Consider the following 19,722-nt stretch of genomic DNA (forward strand, 5'->3'; position numbering starts at 1 on the left):
TTGCAACATCCATGACTATGGGTTCCAAATTCAGCATGCTTAAACATGAAGCGAGCAGTTTGGTGAAATAGAATACGAGGTTAGCTGATTTTCTGGGTGATTTGCAGTGCATTAATACCATAATTGAAAACTGATATTCGTGGCTCCAAATGATATTTACCTTTTAAGGAGGGAAATGCACAACAAAACCTTCCTCAATGACAAAGTTATACTCGAGCATTGTTTACACTACAGTCTGACATATAAGCGTTTCATATGGAGGAAACCAGCAACACAACCCCAAAACAGCATCTCAAGCATTACAAACACCAAAGTACCCCACTTCTTTGAATGAAATGCAGCCTGCAGTAATCTCTCAGTGGAATCAACCTGCAATATATATACGGCTTCAAGTTATTCTTCACTAAGGAACGTTCCCACACAATCAACTGTAATATTTCAGCATCCAATATACGCAAGATGAGATTTAGTTAAATGATAAACTCCAGCTATCTTGTTTGACAGACTATTGTTGCTCAAGCGTTCAGCTATCTAACTCTTTACGCAGACGGACAATGTCACTTCCCATATAACTTCTCATAACTTGAGCTAGTCACGGGGAATAGTAATGTATAAATGGAAGCCTTCCTTTTTCTCTTTCAGTTTTGGCTTGAGGCACTAATTCCAGACTAAGTTCTTCGTCTGTGCTAATCTTGAAATTCCATAAACTATTAACAATCCACTCCCAATTTCTTCTGTGAATGGAAATATGGACGGGAACAGCAAAATCGTGAGAGCAGATAAACAAGAAAACCTACCAAGTTGTTTTCAGGGGAGCGCCAATAGAAACCTTGCATGGCTGCAGGGAAAAGCTCACAAGCTCCCAAAGCATAAATGATGAGAGCATTCATTCCCATCCACTGAAGAAAGACCGTCGGCATTCTCCAGTGCTTCACATCAACCTGCACCAAGTATTTAACGACCAACTCGTGAGAAAGAATTCTTCAACCTTAGAACTCATGCTATTATGTGTACACAAGAGAAGACATCAGTTTACCCAATCGGAGGTGGCGAATGACTATTACATTTAGCTCATGTTTTATTTTTTCTTAATAGGATACTCCTACTTCAAGATCTATTCATGCATTGAAAAACATTTTCATGGTGTAAACATTAAACACTATGCCTCTGCCCTTTTGTGCAAATTTTTCCACCATTCATGCAGGACAATAGAACAGAAGGAGAGGGAGATAGCCCCGTGTCTGGAAAGAGAGGGAGAGAGGAAGAAGTGGGATGAAGTCAGCCACTTGAACATTAGGGACCAATGAAGAATCCATATAAAGATTAGCTTACCAGGTAAAACACCAATGTTAACAGCAAGCCAGATACTCCAGCTGTGATGCACATATAGCTAACTGTATATAGCGGTTTACAAAGAGGAATACCTGTTATAGCAAAAAGCCACAGCTTAGACGAAGTGAGGATTTTATCACATAAACCGAGTTAAAAAATATACCTAGGAGCTCCAAAACATATCCTGACATCAGTAGCGGTAAGGAAAACATGGACCAGAAAAGTATCCTCTGCCCACGGCTCTGTAGCAAAGAGACAATATGATAGTCACCACTTAACCAAAACATCTACTTGCTAAACAACTTCCAAAACCAAAAGAGGGAGGGGGGAACGGAAGGATATGTTACAGTATAACAAATAGAAAGAAACATCATACCTTGACATGAACAAGAATGTGTCCATACTGCAAACCCACGAAACATGTAACAGCAGCCATCAAAGAGCTGGAGATCCACTTATTAGGACCACGTGGCTATTGAATGTATAAGAAACTAAATCTTAATTATCCCAACATGAGTTTGTAGATCAACCTTAAAACACCCTCTGGGTCAAATGGAGCAAGGCACCAACCAGGTGAATTTGGTGGTAGGGGCCCATAGTCGGGAGAATTGACACTACATTCCTGTTGACAACAAGAGACATTGCATATAAGAAAATGTCCAGGAAGGTAATTAGGAAGCACTAGGCAAGAGATATGACAATTTGTCAGAGCTAGCTAAAACCTTCGATCTTCTGTAGACAGGATGCTGGTAAAGATGACTCTCTCCAAGAAGATATCGATCGACAAAACCCACAGAATTGCATGGAGGTTCGAGACTGCCCCTAGTTTTGCAGTAAACCTGTCAATATTAAATGAGGATATAATATTACAATGCAATAATTTGACATGAAACTATAACCAGGCACATACTCCAATCAAAGATCTCGACATAATCACGTAAAAACAGAAACTGCATTTTGATTTAGTTAATATCTCATCGGTAGTTCTAATTAATCCACCGATCTGAAACGCATATAATCATCAAGCAAACTTCACTTCATAGGGAGAACTACTTTCTGAGCTGAATTAGGCCACATACCGCAATACATAACTTCGTCCAACAATCACCCACCCTTTTGTTCAAAAGTGATAAACTAGGCACAAAGGCCCAGAATTACATGATCACTTAGCCTGACACTATGCTTTTACTTGTGCTTTTAGTGCATAAACCAACAACCTAGAATACGAAAAAGGAGCGTCAACCAAAAAAAAAAAGAATAAGAAAAAGGAGCAGGAAATGCAGGCAAAAAACTTACTTTTTAGGCGCATTTCATCTGAAATTATTAGCAGAATCATGGTCAATTCGGATAAATACTGCTTCCTCACTGGAGCATTATGAAGAAGCCAGGACACAGTGAATGGTTGGCAAACTTGAGAAACATATAAATGTCCACACTCCCATTCATTATTATCAATAGAAGATTAAGACACTGCATATGATTTAGTTCCCCCAGACATACTCCATATTAAATTCATTGTCGACTAATTTACCAACATATAACCTAAGAGAAGAGATGTGGCTGCGCAAAACATGTCGAGGCAAGTACTTCCGCTATCCAATTCCGAAACCAACACATGATGCATAAGGAATAGGCTAAAAATCAGGTAAGAGACAGAATAGCAAACAGATGAACAAACTTCAGTCAGGAAATACCAACAATTATAGTCACAATAACTCACATTTTGCAGGGATTGATTGCTAGAGAAGCTCATTCTGACGGCTTGATACTCCCAATCTGGAACGTAAAGCCCATAAACCATGCACAAGTAAAGTGCACATAACAAAATAGCCATTATCCTGCACAACATATCAAGAGCTCATATGGTAACAGCAGGGACAAATTCCAATCAGTATACTCAAAGCTCTTGAATTTGTTCCCTGTTTCTTTTTTATTCCGGTTCTCATACTTCCCTTACTTTCTTTAACTGAAATCTTCATGTTGACCGAGTAGATCGTACAATAAATAAAAAACTGGGTTGTTCTTTGTGTAGCTGAGACTAAATTATTATTAACACACGTGATTGTTCCCACAAGGTATAAAACACTTCAAAGGAGTAAGCATGAGCATACTTGAGGGTGGGTGTTTTGGGGGGCCAGAAGGGAGGGAGCCTAGATAAGCATCACACCACCTATACCATGAATGTATGCAACACTATCAATATGAAGCACGAGATGCAACCTTCCCATCAAAGAAAATGCTCTAAGGATGTGGCATGCTTACCTGACAAGCTTGTCATACTTCTTTCATATAATCAATGGAAAAGAAAGACAAAGTCATCCTCTGTGATGATTAATTTGAAGGCTAGGTGATAAAGGCTGCAAGTAGCTACATTAATGGTACATTCCATGAGGAGAATCTCTTTCTAGTTGCTCTGGAAAAATTAGGAGATTCTCCAATTGGAGAAGTTATTGAGTTTATTAGCGGATGAGATAGAAGGCCCAATTCATCGGGTTAAGAATCCCATTCCACTTGTGCATCTAAAATATATGCTGGAGTGGAATATTCCCGGGAGTTAGTCTCCACCTGGATCCAAAAACCAATTTTCATAGAAGATAAAAGCTCTATGACATATGAAGAGAGATTGTCTCCTATATCTAGAGAAGGTGCATCATAAAACCCAGAGATGCCCAAATTCACTGACTATATGTATTGCACTTCCCACTCCCCTAAATTAAGTAAAAACTAGAGATTCATATTCCAAGCTCCCTATTTTGCTCCAATCCACCCTTCTTCTTTAGGTATCCAGTATGACATTTTCTCAAACTCTGGATAGTGAATAGATTTCTAAAGCTGTAGACGTTTCTTAATGAAAGAACCTCTCATCCTGATTACAGTCTGACAAGTGTAGTTTGAAAAATCTAAAAACCACAAATTTCTATGCTTTGGTGAAATCTTGCATAAACACAGAATATGGACAGTTTCAATATTCCCCCACTCCCCTTTTCCATTTTTCTTCAGAGGAACAAGCAGCAACTGAAGGGAAACAATGGTAGGCACAGCTATAGTAAAGGTCCAAAAGACTGAACTAACCACTGAATATAGTATTTCCTCACAAAGGCCAGTGTCGAGTCGACGGAGATGTTTCTAACAAGCCAAATCTCTGAGATCGAAGCCAAGAAGTATCCAATTGATATCCTCTGCAGATGCAAAAATCATGGTGGAGAAATCATTCAGCTCAAAGAATGATTCAAAAAGCCAAATTGCTACAGATATACATCAGATGCTACAACCACCGATTTCAGGTTAAAATCCTAAAAATTGAATCAGAAACTCTAGCAGGCAGGACATAAAAGTATTACTTGAGCCAACCATTCAATGTTGCTGCCACTGCGGATAAAACAAACGAAAATCAGTCATTGGTGAGGGGTAACATGCTAACGTGTTCAAAAGATATGATTGAAGTGGGAACTGGAATTAAATTAGAGTGAGGCTGCAATAAATGTTCTTAAGGTGACACATTCAATGTGTTCGCTGCAGTGATGAAAGAACTCCCTATCATCTTTAACTAACATGATATTACACTTTAACTTTGAACTTTAACACCCGTCACAGAAAACAAAATTCAACCAGAGAAGATCAAGGCATGCAACAACTGAACATAAACCAGAAATGCTACCTGTAACACCCCTAGCCAACGAATCTTGCCCACATCAACTCCATATGTCAACTGATTGCGCCCATGGAAGTAGCCGCCTAGTATGCCAGAAACATCAAGCAGTCCTGAGTTACCACAGCAAGCATAATGTGCAAAAGCAGTACAAAAAATGGCACGTGACTGGGGAATTTTTACCTTGCAGTAACAAACCCAAAAGAAAGAGCTTAACAGTTCTTGTTACGACTTTCCTTGTGGCCAGTGATTTGCTAGATATTTTCTGCAGAGAGGTACAATATAACTAGAAGTGATTAGTAAATTTTTTAGGAGAAGGAAGTAGCCCCCAACATAAGTCTTATGGCGCATGCCAACTTGTAGAATCTGAGAATTGGGAGTTTGCTATGGGTTGGCCTCCAAAATTTAAGGGTCCAACTCAAGAAGCAATTGATTTCTTTTTGCAGAGACAATCTGTAGAACTCTTTCCCCATTTCAATATGCATTCTAGACTACATTATATCCTCATAAATTGTCCTTGTGAGTCTGAACTTTACGCTTCATGTTGTCAATTACTTATAAGATGATCACATATCAATGTTATTAGTGTCCCAAAATAGATCGCATCAATACATTATATACTTAGTCTATGTTGGTTTGCCCAACTAAGAGAGCCTTTCGACTTTTATGACGTTATTTCAAATAGTTGAAAGGCATTTCGATTTGCTTCATATACATCATCCAGCAAAACTGATGTGCATTTCATATTCGAAAAGCATCCATACCTTAAAAACTAGACCAACGGAGACGCCCACTCCAAAGAGGAAGAATGGCATCACGAAATCTGCAAGTGTTACACCAAACCAAGGTGAGTGATTGATAGCTGGGAAAGCCCCTCCAGCATCATCAACTAATATCATCAACTGCAAGATACAGAAACATAAAGGAAGATTAAGATTAGTAAACAAAATGTATGAGCGACCTTGCCAACCTAAAACTGCAAACGCCAATACAGCAGTGACGTGATCAGATACTCGCGTCAAGCTAAAACGCAAGATCAGAGCAAAAGATACTGTGAGCTCGATGGCTGGAGGACCAGCACTTTCATGAAATGAATTCAACTCAAGCCACTACCTGGATCGATCTTTATCTATAAATTGCACCAATCAATTCGCTCACACGATTATAAGCACATGCATTCTATCCGCTAAAGGAAATGGAAATAACTTCCCAAAATACTCAGTCTGGTGATGCAACAGCTGTGTGGTGCTTCTAGATAACAGAATGGCAAAGGCTATAAATTGCTAATTCAGCTGAAGCATGACTGAAAGGTGAAAACCGCTCAAGCATAACCTGACTGAGCACTTCAAACACTACAATCAGCAAAATGGGAAGAGGCCGCGTTCTGCATAAACAAGATGGAAAGGTTACAGAAGCGTACGGCGACGGTGAGGCCGCGGAAGACGTCGAGAGAAGCGAGCCGCTGATCGGAAGACACGGATCGAGTGTCACGCCCGTCGCCGGGCGACGTCGATGGCGTGATCTCCGGCTCGGCTTCATCGCGAGGCTCTCGCTGCGGAGGGGAAGGCGAGGAGGGATGGTGGAGAAGAGGCGTTCGCTGTTGGTGCTCGGAGTCTGCTGCTCCTTCCGCGACGTCGATCAGAGTTGACATCTCTCTCTTTCTCTCTCTCTCTCCCCCTCCCTCCCTCCGCTTCTCGCGCGCTAATTTGGTCTTTGGTCTGAACTGTGTCCAAAGAACTCTAATTTTTTCTTTTCTAACAAAGAACTGTAATCTGACCAAAAAGAACAATGTATCGAAAAATCTAATTATTTCGCAAAAATTACATAATTTAAAAAATATTTTTTTGTGAAAATAATGACTTGTATTGCTAATAACTAAGTAATAAAAAATAAAAAAACTATAATAATTATTTTTTAAAAAAAAAATTATATTATTAATTTTTCGAGCAACAAATCTTATGCTTTATTGCCATTGACTTCACATCAACCTGCTCCGGCTTCGAACAATTGGCATTGTAAGGAGCTTGAAATTCAAGTGCTTGATGTCATGTCGCAACATCACAAATTTTAACCGATTGTTTGATTCATATTTAATTGAGAAAAATATAAAAAAAATTAAATTTAGTGTGTGTATATATATATCAATTTACTTTTAAACTTTTTAAATGAATCAATTTAGTTTAAAATTTTTCATATTTGTACTAATTTAGGCTAAAAATTACTGATGTTGACGTCGTCCATCCTCTTGGCACGGTTTGCATAGACATGAACATTTTTATCTAATTTTTACATATCTTTTCGAATTTTTATTTTTTTTTCTTTCCTTTTTTTTTTTTTTTTTCCTTATTTCCACTCACCAACCTCCGTGATGGCTGGCAAACGACGCCATTAGCCAACGAGGGCGAGGACGAGGGCTAGAAAAGACCGCCCCATGCTAGATCCGGCTAACTAGCCTCTAGCAATGGCGTCTCCGCCCTTGCCCCCGCCAGCGGCTAGTGACCTTCACCGGCCATCACAGAGGTTGGCAATTGGCGGCGGTAAATAAGAAAAAAAAAAAGAGAAAGGAGAGAATAAAAATTTGATAAAAATATTCACGTCGGCATCAATCACGCCGCGTAAGACGATCGGTACTCCGCGTCAATAGTTTTAGACCTAAATTGGCCGAATAGGCTCAATTAGTATCAATATGAAAGATTTATGACTAAATTAATCTAATTAAAAAATTTAAAACTAAATCGATACCAATGCAATAATAAATTTATGTTGTAAAAGTAAACGGCGATCTTTGGAATCAACTCATAAACATAACACTAACTTGAAATATGAGAGAAGAGATAAGAGAGAAGTAGGGAGCAAATGTTAACTCTTTTTCATTACTCAACAAGTTTACAAAAACCTCTATTTATAGGCTAGAGGGTATATTACATTGGGAGAGGAAAAACCGCTCATGGGATGTGAAAGGTGCAACATCAATCCATATCAATGTACATCAATATACATCAATGTATTTGTAACATACATTGGAAGAGGTAATGGTGAAAGGTGAAGCATCCGCATATAATTAATATGTTTATAACACTCCCCCTTGGATGTTCACCATTTTTATTATACACTGTTTAAACTGCCTCATTAAAAACCTTGCCAAGAAAACCCAAAGGGACAAAAACTCGGCGAAGGGAAAAAGAGTACAAGTGTGTATAATACTCCCCTCATTGTAATAGTCATTGCACGTAGGCTGCCTCATTCAAAACCTTTGGCAAGTAAAAACTCTATGGGAAAAAAAACTTACAAAGGGAAAAAGAGTACGACCTTAAACCTTCTGGGTTCCATCCTTCGAGGATGGTTAATTCGCTTCCCTTGATTGAAGTAGTCACCTAAGTCGACGCATTCCTATTCCATATAAAAGTTTTTCAAATGTGGAAGTAAGTAGGGATTTAGTGAACAAATCTGCAAGATTGTCACTAGAGCGAATTTGATGAATATCTATTTCACCTTTTTCTTGAAGCTCATGTGGATAAAATAACTTAGGTGAAATATGTTTAGTTCTATCACTTTTGACAAATCCATCACGCACTTGTGCAATACAAGCCGCATTATCCTCAAAAAGTATAGTGGGGGCATCATGAACCGAGGATAAGTCACATGAATATTGAATGTGGTGTATCAAAGTTCTTAACCAAACACATTCTTTGGCAATTTCAAATAATGCAATAATCTCTGAATGATTTGAGGAAGTAGCAACTACACTTTGTTTTACCGACTTCCATGAAATTGCCGTACCTCCACAAAGAAACACATAACCAGTCTGTGACTTGGCATTATGAGGATCAGACATATATCCAAATCCGAATATCCCACCAATGTTAAATCTTTGTTTTTTTGGTAAAATAAACCAAGATCAATAGTTCCTTGAAGGTAACGTAGGATATGTTTAACGTCATTCCAATGTCTTCTGGTTGGATTAGCACTGTGTCTAGCTAGGACATTTATTGCAAATGCAATATCAGGTCTGGTGCAATTTGCAAGATATAAAAGTGCTCCTATAGCGCTAAGGTAAGGAACTTCGGATCCTAATCTATCCTCGCTTTCCTCTTTTGGTATAAACGGGTCTTTATCCACTTCAAGTGAACGTACCACCATTGGTGTCTTGAGAGGATGAGATCTATCCATGTAAAATGTCTCCAATATCTTCTTTGTATAATTAGACTGGTGCAATAAAATTCATTCTGGGAGGTGCTCGATCTCGAGGCCAAGACAATACTTGGTTTGACCCAAGTCTTTCATTTCAAATTCCTTCTTTAGGCAAGAACGAGCTTCTTCGAGCTCTTTTGGGGTTCCAATTATATTCAGGTCATCCACATAAACGGATATGATGGCAAAGCCATTTGATGACCTTTTTATGAACACACACGGATATATTACATTATTTACATATCCCCGCTTCATGAGGTAATCACTTAGCCGATTGTACCACATACGACTTGATTGTTTAAGACCATATAATGATCTTTGCAATTCGATATCGTACATGTTGCGATTTTCATTCTTTCCCATTTGAGGAATTGAAAATCCTTCAGGGACTTTCATATATATATCGGTGTCAAGTAACCCATATAAATATGCAGTCACAACATCCATTAAGTGCATGTCTAGATTCATACTTACCGCCATGTTGATCAAATAACGGAACGTAATATTATCCATTAATGGAGAATAAGTGACATCAAAGTCTATACTTGGTCTCTGCGAAAACCCTTGGGCAACTAGTCTCGCTTTACATCTTACCACCTCATTATTTTCATTGTATTTTCTTACAAACACCCATTTATATCCAACAGGGATAACATCTTTGGGTGTTCGGACAACAGGTCCAAAAACACAACGTTTATTAGCGAGTCTAGTTCGCCTTAATTGCCTCATTCCATGTATTCCAATCTGAACGCTTCTGGCATTCAAGAATGGATTTTGGTTCTGGATCCGGATTATCTTTTGAGACAGTTAGCACTACTCAAGCGGCAAAGCGATCATCGACGACAGTTGTAATTCTATCATATCTCACTCCCGTGTTCATATAATTTACTGCAACCTCTATATTAATATCAACAAAATCCTCATCGTTTCCCAAATCAATAGGATTTGGCCGTTCCGTATTCCCGGAATTGTTATTTGGGGCATTGCACTAATTTCACCGGATTGCTTTCCTCTGCAGGAGGCGCATTAGGTGACTGAATGTTTTTTCTTTTCCACGGATTTATGTCTTTAGCCCCTGTGGGTCGTCCACGCTTCCGGCGTTGATTAGGCTCATCAAACATTTTTGGTCCCAAGGGATCTCCACTCTAGGTGGTGCTTTCGCGGAATATGGAACTTAGTCACCCCTTTATGATCGGAATGCATCGCGGTTTACTTGCTAAATGTTGCAAGTTAATAATCTTCGAACTTCAAGTTCATCATGCTTGTACGTGGATCAAGATAATTCAATTGATCTTCCTTCCGGAAATTTCACGGCATTCTTTAAGCTTCGGGCTTTCTCCTCCTAATGCCGGGAAATGTGCCTCATCAAATATACAATCAGCGAACCGGGCAGTAAACAAGTCGCCCGTCTGGAGCTCCAAGTATTTTATAATAGATGGAGATTCATATCCCACATAAATACCAAGTCGACGTTGAGGCCCCATTTTGGAACGCTGTGGAGGTGGTATAGGAACATATACGGCACAACCAAATATTCGCAGATGGGAAATATCAGGTTCACATCCACGTACAAGTTGAATCGGGGAGTATTCATGATATGCATGGGTCGAATTCTAATCAATGATGCAGCTGCAATATCGCATGTCCCCATAAACTAAAGGGTAATTTAGCTCTCAACAGCAACGGTCTAGCAATCATTCTCAGGCGTTTGATTAAAGATTCCGCTAAGCCGTTTTGTGTATGAGTATGTGGCACAGGATGCTCCACGTCTATCCCAATAGCCATGCAATAGTCATCAAAGGCTTTAGACGTAAATTCACCAACATTATCTAACCGAATCTTCTGGATCGGGTAATCGGGGAATTGTACACGTAATTTAATTAGCTGAATGAGTAATTTTGCGAAAGCCATATTACGTGTTGACAATAGGTCAACGTATGTCCATCGCGTTGAAGCATCAATCGGGACCATGAAGTATCTAAAAGGTCCACATGCAGGGTGGATAGGCCCACAGATATCTGCTTGAATTCTATGTAAAAATATAGGAGATTCCACCCTTACTTTAGTAAGAGACGGCCGTACAATTAATTTACCCTCAGCGCACGCATCGCATACATAATCGGTGGGTGAAGGGAGCCCACGATTTGTTAATGAATGTCCAATTAAATGTATTAATATTCGGCGCATCATATTCGACCTTGGGTGACCCAAACGGTCATGCCATGATTGAAAACCTTCTGGGTTTGTGAACTTCAGGTTCATCGCAACATGTTTATTACTCACATTTATGTAAATATAATATAACCTGGAGGAGAATGATGGTAACTTTTCCATAGTTTGTTTTCTGTATCCACTCATCTGAGTTAGATACAAGTATTCTTTACCACCTTCGGTCTCGGTTTCAACGTGAAACCCATTGGAACGAATATCTTTAAAGCTAAGTAGGTTCCTTTTAGACCGTGGGCAAAATAAAGCATCATTAATAAAAATTTCTGTGCCCATTGGTAATATTACACGAGCTCTTCCGGAGCCTGTAATTATATTACTATCGCCTGAAATAGTGGTAATATTCTCTTCGCATTTTTTTAATGCCTCAAAGAACTTCCTCTGCTGGAGGATAGTATGTGTAGTACCACTGTCTACAAAACAAAGAATACCATTGTTCTCCTCGAGATAATTGCTCAGCGTCATTGATGACTAACATAAAAGAATAAGAAATGAAATTATAATATTAAACGTGAATATTATTCAAAAACTAAGAAAATACATGTGAATAAACATAAACTTATATATATGGCTTAATCTAAATCCAAAAAATGATCAATATCAAAGGATGTATTGTCAAGAGATGATTCTTTATCTTCCATAAAGGGCTTGATTGCAACATTGGCTTCCCTTTTTCTCTCATTTTGTTCCCTTTGATAGAGGTCAACCAGGTGCTTTGGGGTACGACAAGTGCGAGACCAATGGCCTGTAGAACCACATCTATGACAAACATTGGCACCAACCTGGTTAGGTACTTCTGGACATTCTTTTCTTTGTGGACCACGTTTAGGTCCTTGTGAACCTCTATCTCGGCTCTTATAAGGCTGATTTTTCAAGTTACGCCCTTTGCCCTTCCAATGCCAGTGACTCTTGTTTTTATGACGTGCGACATGTGCTTAGCACTGGTACGATCCGATGAGGACGGGAATTATGATTTTGCATCAACAATCGTTGTGCTTTTTCTACAAGTAGTGCGAAATTAATTCGAATGTTTTGAATAATTCTTTGTCCTATCTTGCTTGAGTACAAGGTTATTGGCATGAAAGGTAGATAATATTTTTTCCAACATTTCAATCTCTCGTGTTCGGTCACGAGTCTTAATTGTGATACAATTCGTGAATAGCGGAATTATATTCGCTACGGACTTAAAGTCCTGAAAGCGTAAATTGATCCATTGAAACCTGGCATGAGGAAGGACCACTTCTTGTTAATGATCAAAGCGATCCTTGGGGATTGTCATAGAATTGCAGGGTCCTCCTCGGTTAGATACTCGGCCTTTAAATCTTCATGTAAATGGTGGCGAATGAAGATAAGAGCCTTAGCCTTCGGGCCGGGTATAATTAGATTATGGGAGAATAGATCGATCGAGATCTAATGATGTTAAGTGTATCTTGACATCAAAACCCATGTTAGATAATTACTTCCGTAATATCTAACGTTGCAAACTCTCTCTTGGTAATGTTTGACATACTTAAAAGAAAATATAGAGATGTTAGATAATGAAGAGGTAAAGATGTGTTACCTCGAGTGATATCCAAGATTCTAATCGATTCGTGCTGATAACGTGTTGTAAAAGTAAACGGCGATCTTTGGAATCAACTCATAAACATAACACCAACTTGAAATATGAGAGAACATATAAGAGAGAAGTAGGAAGCAAATGTTAACTCTTTTTCATTACTCAACAAGTTTACAAAAACCTCTATTTATAGGCTAGAGGGTATATTACATTGGGAGAGGAAAAACCGCTCATGGGATGTGAAAGGTGCAACATCAATCCATATCAATGTACATCAATATACATCAATGTATTTGTAACATACATTGGAAGAGGTAATGGTGAAAGGTGAAGCATCCACATATAATTAATATATTTATAACAATTTAGGATTTTTCTGTACTTTTTCCCTTTTCATCGAGTGCATGCGCCGGCTCGCTTAATAACTTTTCTTAAAGCCTTATTCAGATTCAACGCCTTTGTGCAAATACAGGACTCTTTCGGGGAAATTATTAGCACATTCTCATCTCCATCACAATCACAAGGGAGACAAAAAACAGAAGGAAGGAAGACACAGTAGTCAGCTAGGTACACCAAACTACCTCAGTTAGCGTCAACTGTCAGCACAGCTAAATCCTACATCTCTAGCCTGAGAATGAATCAACAAAGCTCATGCCAGTGCTTCAAATCCTAAACCCTTTTCGCCGCTGACCGAGTTTATTGCACACAACGGCTAGGAAACCGAACAAGGCACCGAAGATCCACATCAGGCACGAGAACGCTGCGCACGCCCAGTCCCGGAAGTTGTTCTTAGGAACGTGACCTCTGTCCGAAATTAGCAACGCCCGGTAAACGACTTCGGCCAGAGAATAGGCCGTGACGGGGTCTGCTTCTTCTGCGAGAAAGCCGTACTCGGTGAGGCACACGATGTCGTAGACACCGCTCGCCTCCGGTATGCCGAGGCTTTCGCATATCTTGAGACGGGCCTCGATCCTCTCCTCGGTTGTTAACAAATCGCCGTGCGTCAGGGTCAAGAGAGGACTCTCATCTGCAACCACAGGAGGCATCCACAAAATTGACCGATGAATCACAGAATGTTCTTGAAACAATCTGAGAAAACAATGCAACTGAAGCTAAGGACTCACTGCATTTTCTCAAAGCAGGAGCTGAGAACAGCTCTTTGGTCGCTCTCAACGGCTCGAAATCCCCGGCTTTCATCGCTTTGTAGACCTCGGCTATGTTAACGACCACCACGACGCAATTCACTCTCCTCTTCACAAACTTGGAAGAAGACCTCGACGGGCAGAACTCAGATTCGTCCTCTGAGAAAGCTCGATCACCCGGCCTTGAGCAGAGCTGGTTGTGGTGAACGCCTTGGCTCATCCAATCGGACAGCTCCTCCAAGGCCTCATCGACCTGGCTGTAGTCGAAGCCTCTCGAGTCGTAGACGCAGAAGCCGCTCCGCATCGACCTCACGACATTGTGCTCTTCGAGATACATCGTCGTGTAGCTGGAAGATTTCCCTGCAGAGACATGGAAAACGCGCATGCTTACATTCTTTTCCCCTCAGAAATCTCTTGAAAAACATAATATCACACTGCAACACCTGCAATTTGAGTTAATTATGTAGAAAACTCATCACTTTGACCCGTCAAAGGCGTTTTCCATAACTCAATCTTTATGTTCGCGTAAGGTCTTTCTGTGAACTCAAATGCTGATACTAACACTGAACTATACATCAATACTGGTAAAAATTCCCGCTTCTAATCCTTTCTAACCGATCAATATTATACCGAGAATTTCGCGATCTTTTCGTGGAAAATTGAACTTTATATCAATGACGGGTCGACAAGAAATGTGACAATCTTCTATGAAATGCAATTGCTTTAAAATAAAATAATATAAATGTGGCGAACAAGAATTAAAAGTGAGAACAAAATAAATATAAAAAATTAAGGGTGTGTGCGGTTTCCTCACCACACGAAGTCTGAGCGAACGGGATAAGCCCGGCCCGGCCCAACACGCTGTACATGAGATTGACGAGCGAGCTCTTGCCGGAGCCGGCGAACCCCGCAAGGAGCACCGTGTTGGTGGCCGGGATGTCCATCTCCTCCTTGCTCAGCCCCCCCGTCGGCACCCAGAAGTCGCCGGCCCGGTACGCGAACAGCTTCTGCCTCACCTCGTCGAGCCCCTCCGGCGCCACCAGCGCCAGCCGCTCCATCTCCCTCAGCACCCTCACCCTCGGGCTCAGCCCGCTCGCGACGCTCGCCGCCGCATCCGGCCGCCCGGCGAGCATCTGGCACTCCTCGTACCCCGCCGCCGACCGCCACCAGAGGTAGGCGGCATGGTCGTCGTCGTCGGGGGAGGATGAAATCCGGCTTTTCATTTGAGGGGTTCCCGGAGCATCTATCTCACTGTTCTGACGAGGGTGGTGGTGCGAGCTTAAAAGGGGGGAGCTGCGGGCGGGCCCAAAATGGTCATTTCGTCGTGTGCGTGCAGGCCTATCTTGTTTCTTTGTCATCTCAGATTCTCAGCAATGATCAGAAAAACTCAGTTGGATGGTTCGGGGGAAGTTTCTCGAGGTTTGGACTCATTACTGCTCTCAGAACGTACTGTTTCGTGTCTCCTCTTCGGGACGAAACGGGCATGTCTCGTAGGGACGCGTGATGTTCTTTGCTCGTCATTAGGAGGTCAACAAGAAAAAAAAGACGAAGAAGAAGGGCTTAGTTGTGGATTGCTGTGTGCCGCTCGGACAAGGTTTTCACTTTTCACATAGATTCAGTCGTACTGAAGGTGGAAATTTTGTGTTGCTAGAGAACACTTTCGCTACTCAACGTACCGTGCATTGCGTGCTAACCTTAGGACACGAAGTCCCAACGAGTCAACGACCCTTCGTCCTAATCGGGCTTTGTTCTAGGACTGCCCATTGTTTATGGTGTTTACTGACGGTGTGGGCGGACTCTTCTCCTCCTCGCTAGTCCCCATGCTTTTTCTTGCGGGAAAAATTACCAAAAAAGGATGTTAGATCAATTCGTTTTTACTTTTTTTTTATTAATTGAGTCTTAAATCTTTTGCATTTGTGCCATTCAGTCTTTCTAGCCAATTTTGATGAAAAATCGCTGACATGAATGTTGACCGAGCTATATGGCATCGCCACGTGGACAATTTTTATAAATTTTTAATGATTTTTTAAATTATTCTTTTCTATTTTTTCTTTATTTGTTTTATTTTCTTCTTCCTCCCTGGTTGCTGGCCTCGGCAATAGGCAAGGGCCGACGAGAGTCGACCTCGCCCACAGATTGAGGCTCGCCCTCGCAAGGGCAAGGCCGGCGAGGGTCAACCCTCGCTAGTATCGTGGGCGGGCGAGTGAGGTTCAAAGTCTAGCTGCTTCAAGGTGGGCTCATTGAGGCTAAAGATGGGGTGAGCCCATTGCTCTATGGAACGGGCTTGCGTTGAAGACCTTCACACGAAGGTTCTTGAAGCTGGCGAACCCTCTCAGGGCGAGCATCACTCGGCGGGCAAGGTTGGCTCTCAACAGCCCTTGCCCATTGCCGGTCGTCAGCCTGGCGACCAGGGAGGAAGAAAGGAAAAAAATTGAGAGAGAGAGAGAGAGGGGGAAGAATATATATTAAAAAAATCAGAAAAAATAAATAAACTTTATCATCGGGGATGCCACATCAGCGATTTCAAGCTAAAGTTAATCGGAACAATTGAATTGGCATAAATACAAAAATTTAGGACTCAATTGATCAAAAAAAAATTTATGACACAATTACGATTTTTTTCGATAATTTTCCCTTTTCTTGCATGTTACGAGAATGACCGACAACGAGAGGTTCTAGTTGGGTCGCCAGGCTGGTGTTGTCGATAAGGTCCCACTCCTTCCATGTTAAGTCCGAATCTTCTAACGGGCGACTTGTAACTAGGCGACTCTAATTCCCATTGCAGAAGAGGAGGGTGGATATTCAACCCTTACTTTTAAGAAGGATTTGATGGGAACATGGTCTCTAATCCCATAAATACGTCAGGTGCTTCGTCTCATTATGACACAGTCTTCGAGGGTGAAAAACTCGGGTAACTTTGAATTTTACCTATCTTTTCTCGAACCCTCCCTTAGAATATTGACACCTATACTGGAGAAATAGGATGACTCACATTTTTCTATTAAATTACCCTTACTCAGTACACCTCTATTATGCCCTATCTCCTTGACCCGAAACTACCTCCACCGTGGGAGCTGTCGTATGTACCGCCACTAATTCGAAGTTTGGCCGCCAAATCACCGTAGTCCTCTGTCTCTGGTGCACGCGGCACCGCTACCAATGTCACACAGAGCCATGAGAGGTATGTTTGATAATGTTCATATTTCTCTTATTCCTATTCTTTTATTTTCGAGAACAAAAAGAAAAATAGAAATATGTTTAGTAACTTCACTTAATTTTTCTACTTTCGAGAACAAATCAGTGATCAGGAAAAGGAAAAAAAAAAAGAAAAAAAAAATCTATCTCTGTTCTCAGAACAGAATTCAAGGATTATTACCTAATAGGCCATAGAAGAGCGCTGTTCAATTTTGTCAGGTGTCGATCCTCCTCCAAATTTTCATCTCGTGGGCGAGATGTGCTCCTCCATATCTCAACGTGCGGATCTCTTTAGGTATTAACCACCGGCAGCAACACCTCCAGATGTTGCCACCGTTGTTCGGTACTCTACCAGCAACGACAACTAGGAACGAAGCCCCCGTACAGGTGCGCGCTTAGTGGCGTAAAAGAAGCAATTGACGCATGACTAATTTCGAAATCATATTTACTTTTAAGGGCAAAAAGTTAGGTGGGAAAATAATCAAAAAATTCCTAAACCTATTCCGCTTTTACAATTCAGTCTTAAATTTTTTAATTTTATCAATTCAGTCATAAACCTTTTATATTCGTGCCAATTCAATCATAAACTTTTTTTGTACCAATGTAATCATAAACATTTTGCATTTGTGCCAATTTAATCAATCCTATCAATTTTGGCCAACAAGCGCTGATGTAGATACCAACCGACAATGATGTGGATGTCAGAGCCGACGTGAATAATCTTTTATTAATATTATAATATTTTTTCATAATATTTTTTTAATTTCCTTTTTTTTTCTTTTCTTCTTTTCTTCTTTTTCTTTCTCATTCTTTTCTCTTCACTTCTTTTTCCTCCAGTCGGTTGCCACCAGCCTCAGGCTAAGCCGACCCTCGCCAGCCACCGGCGAGGGCGAGCCTCGCCGGCACTAGGCAAGGCGCAACCTCGCCCAAATCCGGTCTATGCGAGGTCACGCCTCGACCAACCATGGCAAGGCCCTACCTCACCCAAACCAAGTCCGAGTGAGGCGAATCTCCCTCAAAGATGACGAGGTGCGATCTAATCCGAGCGAGGTCGCGCCTCGCATAGCCATGGCAAGGCCCGACCTCGCCCATACTAGATGCGAGCGAGGCGAACCTCGCCTAGAGGCGGCGAGTTTGGCGAGGCGCGATCTGGGCTAGGTCACTGCCGACACAATGCAGCAGAGGACAGTGCGAGAGGCCAAACTATTTGAATTGAGTCAAAATTCGTCATCAAATCCTGCGAAGCTCGAATGAAGCAGCATGTGAGCTGCTGAGGGTTTAATACGAGTACATCCAAATGGCAAGGGAAGAAGACGAAAGGGGTTGAGGGGAAACTTGAATCATCATCGTTGGCTAGATTCGTTCGTTTGGTTCCTTCTGTGACCAGAAAGAGACGGAGGAAGGAGAAAGGAAGGGAAAAAGAAAAAAGAAAATAAAAAATAATTTGAAAAAATATTATAACATTATTAAAAAAACTATCCTAGTTAGTGCCCGCGTCCACATTATCGCCGGCCGGTATCCATGTCAGCGTCGATTGGCCAAAGTTGATCGGATGGATTGAAGTGACACGAATACAAAAGATTTAAGACTGAATTGGCAAAATTAAAAAGGTTTATGACTAAATTGGCAAAAATGCAATAGATTATGACTTTTTTGACAATTTTTCCTTGTATGAGTGACAAAATCAAAATCTCAGTTTCACATGAAAAACAATGATATGAAGGCATTTTACAAGATTATGCTTATTCTAAAAACAAATTTACCATCACAATATCTCACATCTCTTGACTATGCGATTTATATATGTTGACTAGGCCCCTCCCAATTGGAGAGGCTAATGCAATGATGTATATATGTAGCAATACTATATTAGTGTACCCTCGAGTAGAGAGGCCAATGCAATGTATCTTTAGTAGAATATTTGTAGTAGGTGATGTGAGCCTGTAAAGGAAAATAAGGAAAGAAGGGAAAGAAAATCAAGAGAGATCGAGAGACAAATCAAAGTGATCTTCCCATATTGGACAATTTCAATTGGGATTGCATTTGCTCCTATAAATAGGAGTTCTTCTTAACGAAATAAAATGGACAAGAAGATCAGAGCCGAAAGAAACCGTTCTTCTTCTTTCAAGAGAGTTTTCTTTGAGTGAGTTATTTAGTTTATGAAAGGTTTAGATCCACGTTTTGAAGAAGCTACAATAATGTACCGATCCAACTTAGGGTGAAGTTGTATTCCATTATTTATCATTGGGGAAGCTTGAAGTGGACTATGATCCTGTAGTTTTTCCCTTCACCTTGAAGGGTTTTCTACATTAAATTCTGGTTTTATTTACTATTCATCTTTACCGCTTTCTTCCAATATGTTATCTTATTTAATTTTCATAGGAAAGTTATTTGGGCGTTCTCGGCAATATAATTCCTCTTTCCCAATA

General features: G+C 40.7%; 2 protein-coding genes across 2 annotated transcripts; both read right to left on the bottom strand.

Moving 5' to 3' along the window:
• Positions 1-176: 176 nt before the first annotated feature.
• Positions 177-6,699, bottom strand: LOC115742448 (heparan-alpha-glucosaminide N-acetyltransferase-like). The gene is made up of 13 exons (XM_030676734.2): positions 6,402-6,699; positions 5,746-5,883; positions 5,165-5,246; positions 4,991-5,067; positions 4,405-4,511; positions 3,053-3,170; positions 2,055-2,171; positions 1,863-1,954; positions 1,709-1,775; positions 1,496-1,574; positions 1,333-1,424; positions 798-941; positions 177-369 (listed from the first exon to the last, which is right to left on the bottom strand). The coding sequence occupies exons 1-13, from the start codon at positions 6,630-6,632 to the stop codon at positions 229-231; spliced, it is 1,485 nt and encodes a 494-aa protein (XP_030532594.2). The 5' UTR covers positions 6,633-6,699; the 3' UTR covers positions 177-228.
• A 6,650-nt stretch (positions 6,700-13,349) lies between these two features.
• On the bottom strand, positions 13,350-15,655 carry LOC115742439. Its single transcript, XM_030676724.2, has 3 exons — positions 14,913-15,655; positions 14,081-14,458; positions 13,350-13,983 (listed from the first exon to the last, which is right to left on the bottom strand). The coding sequence occupies exons 1-3, from the start codon at positions 15,454-15,456 to the stop codon at positions 13,619-13,621; spliced, it is 1,287 nt and encodes a 428-aa protein (XP_030532584.1). The 5' UTR covers positions 15,457-15,655; the 3' UTR covers positions 13,350-13,618.
• Between the last annotated feature and the right edge of the window lie 4,067 nt (positions 15,656-19,722).

The sequence above is a fragment of the Rhodamnia argentea genome, chromosome 7 (genome assembly GCF_020921035.1).
Source record: "Rhodamnia argentea isolate NSW1041297 chromosome 7, ASM2092103v1, whole genome shotgun sequence".
In the NCBI taxonomy this organism is placed as follows: domain Eukaryota; kingdom Viridiplantae; phylum Streptophyta; class Magnoliopsida; order Myrtales; family Myrtaceae; genus Rhodamnia; species Rhodamnia argentea.

Coding starts and splice junctions, on each gene's coding strand:
- LOC115742439 (XM_030676724.2), bottom strand. CDS start 15,456: ATGACAAAGAAACAAGATAGGCCTGCACGCACACGACGAAATGACCAT. Junction 14,459..14,912: donor GTTCGCTCAGACTTCGTGTG/GTGAGGAAACCG, acceptor ATGTCTCTGCAG/GGAAATCTTCCAGCTACACG. Junction 13,984..14,080: donor TCCTGCTTTGAGAAAATGCA/GTGAGTCCTTAG, acceptor CTGTGGTTGCAG/ATGAGAGTCCTCTCTTGACC.
- LOC115742448 (XM_030676734.2), bottom strand. CDS start 6,632: ATGTCAACTCTGATCGACGTCGCGGAAGGAGCAGCAGACTCCGAGCAC. Junction 2,172..3,052: donor GCAATCAATCCCTGCAAAAT/GTGAGTTATTGT, acceptor TAATATTGACAG/GTTTACTGCAAAACTAGGGG. Junction 1,425..1,495: donor ATATGTTTTGGAGCTCCTAG/GTATATTTTTTA, acceptor TTGCTATAACAG/GTATTCCTCTTTGTAAACCG.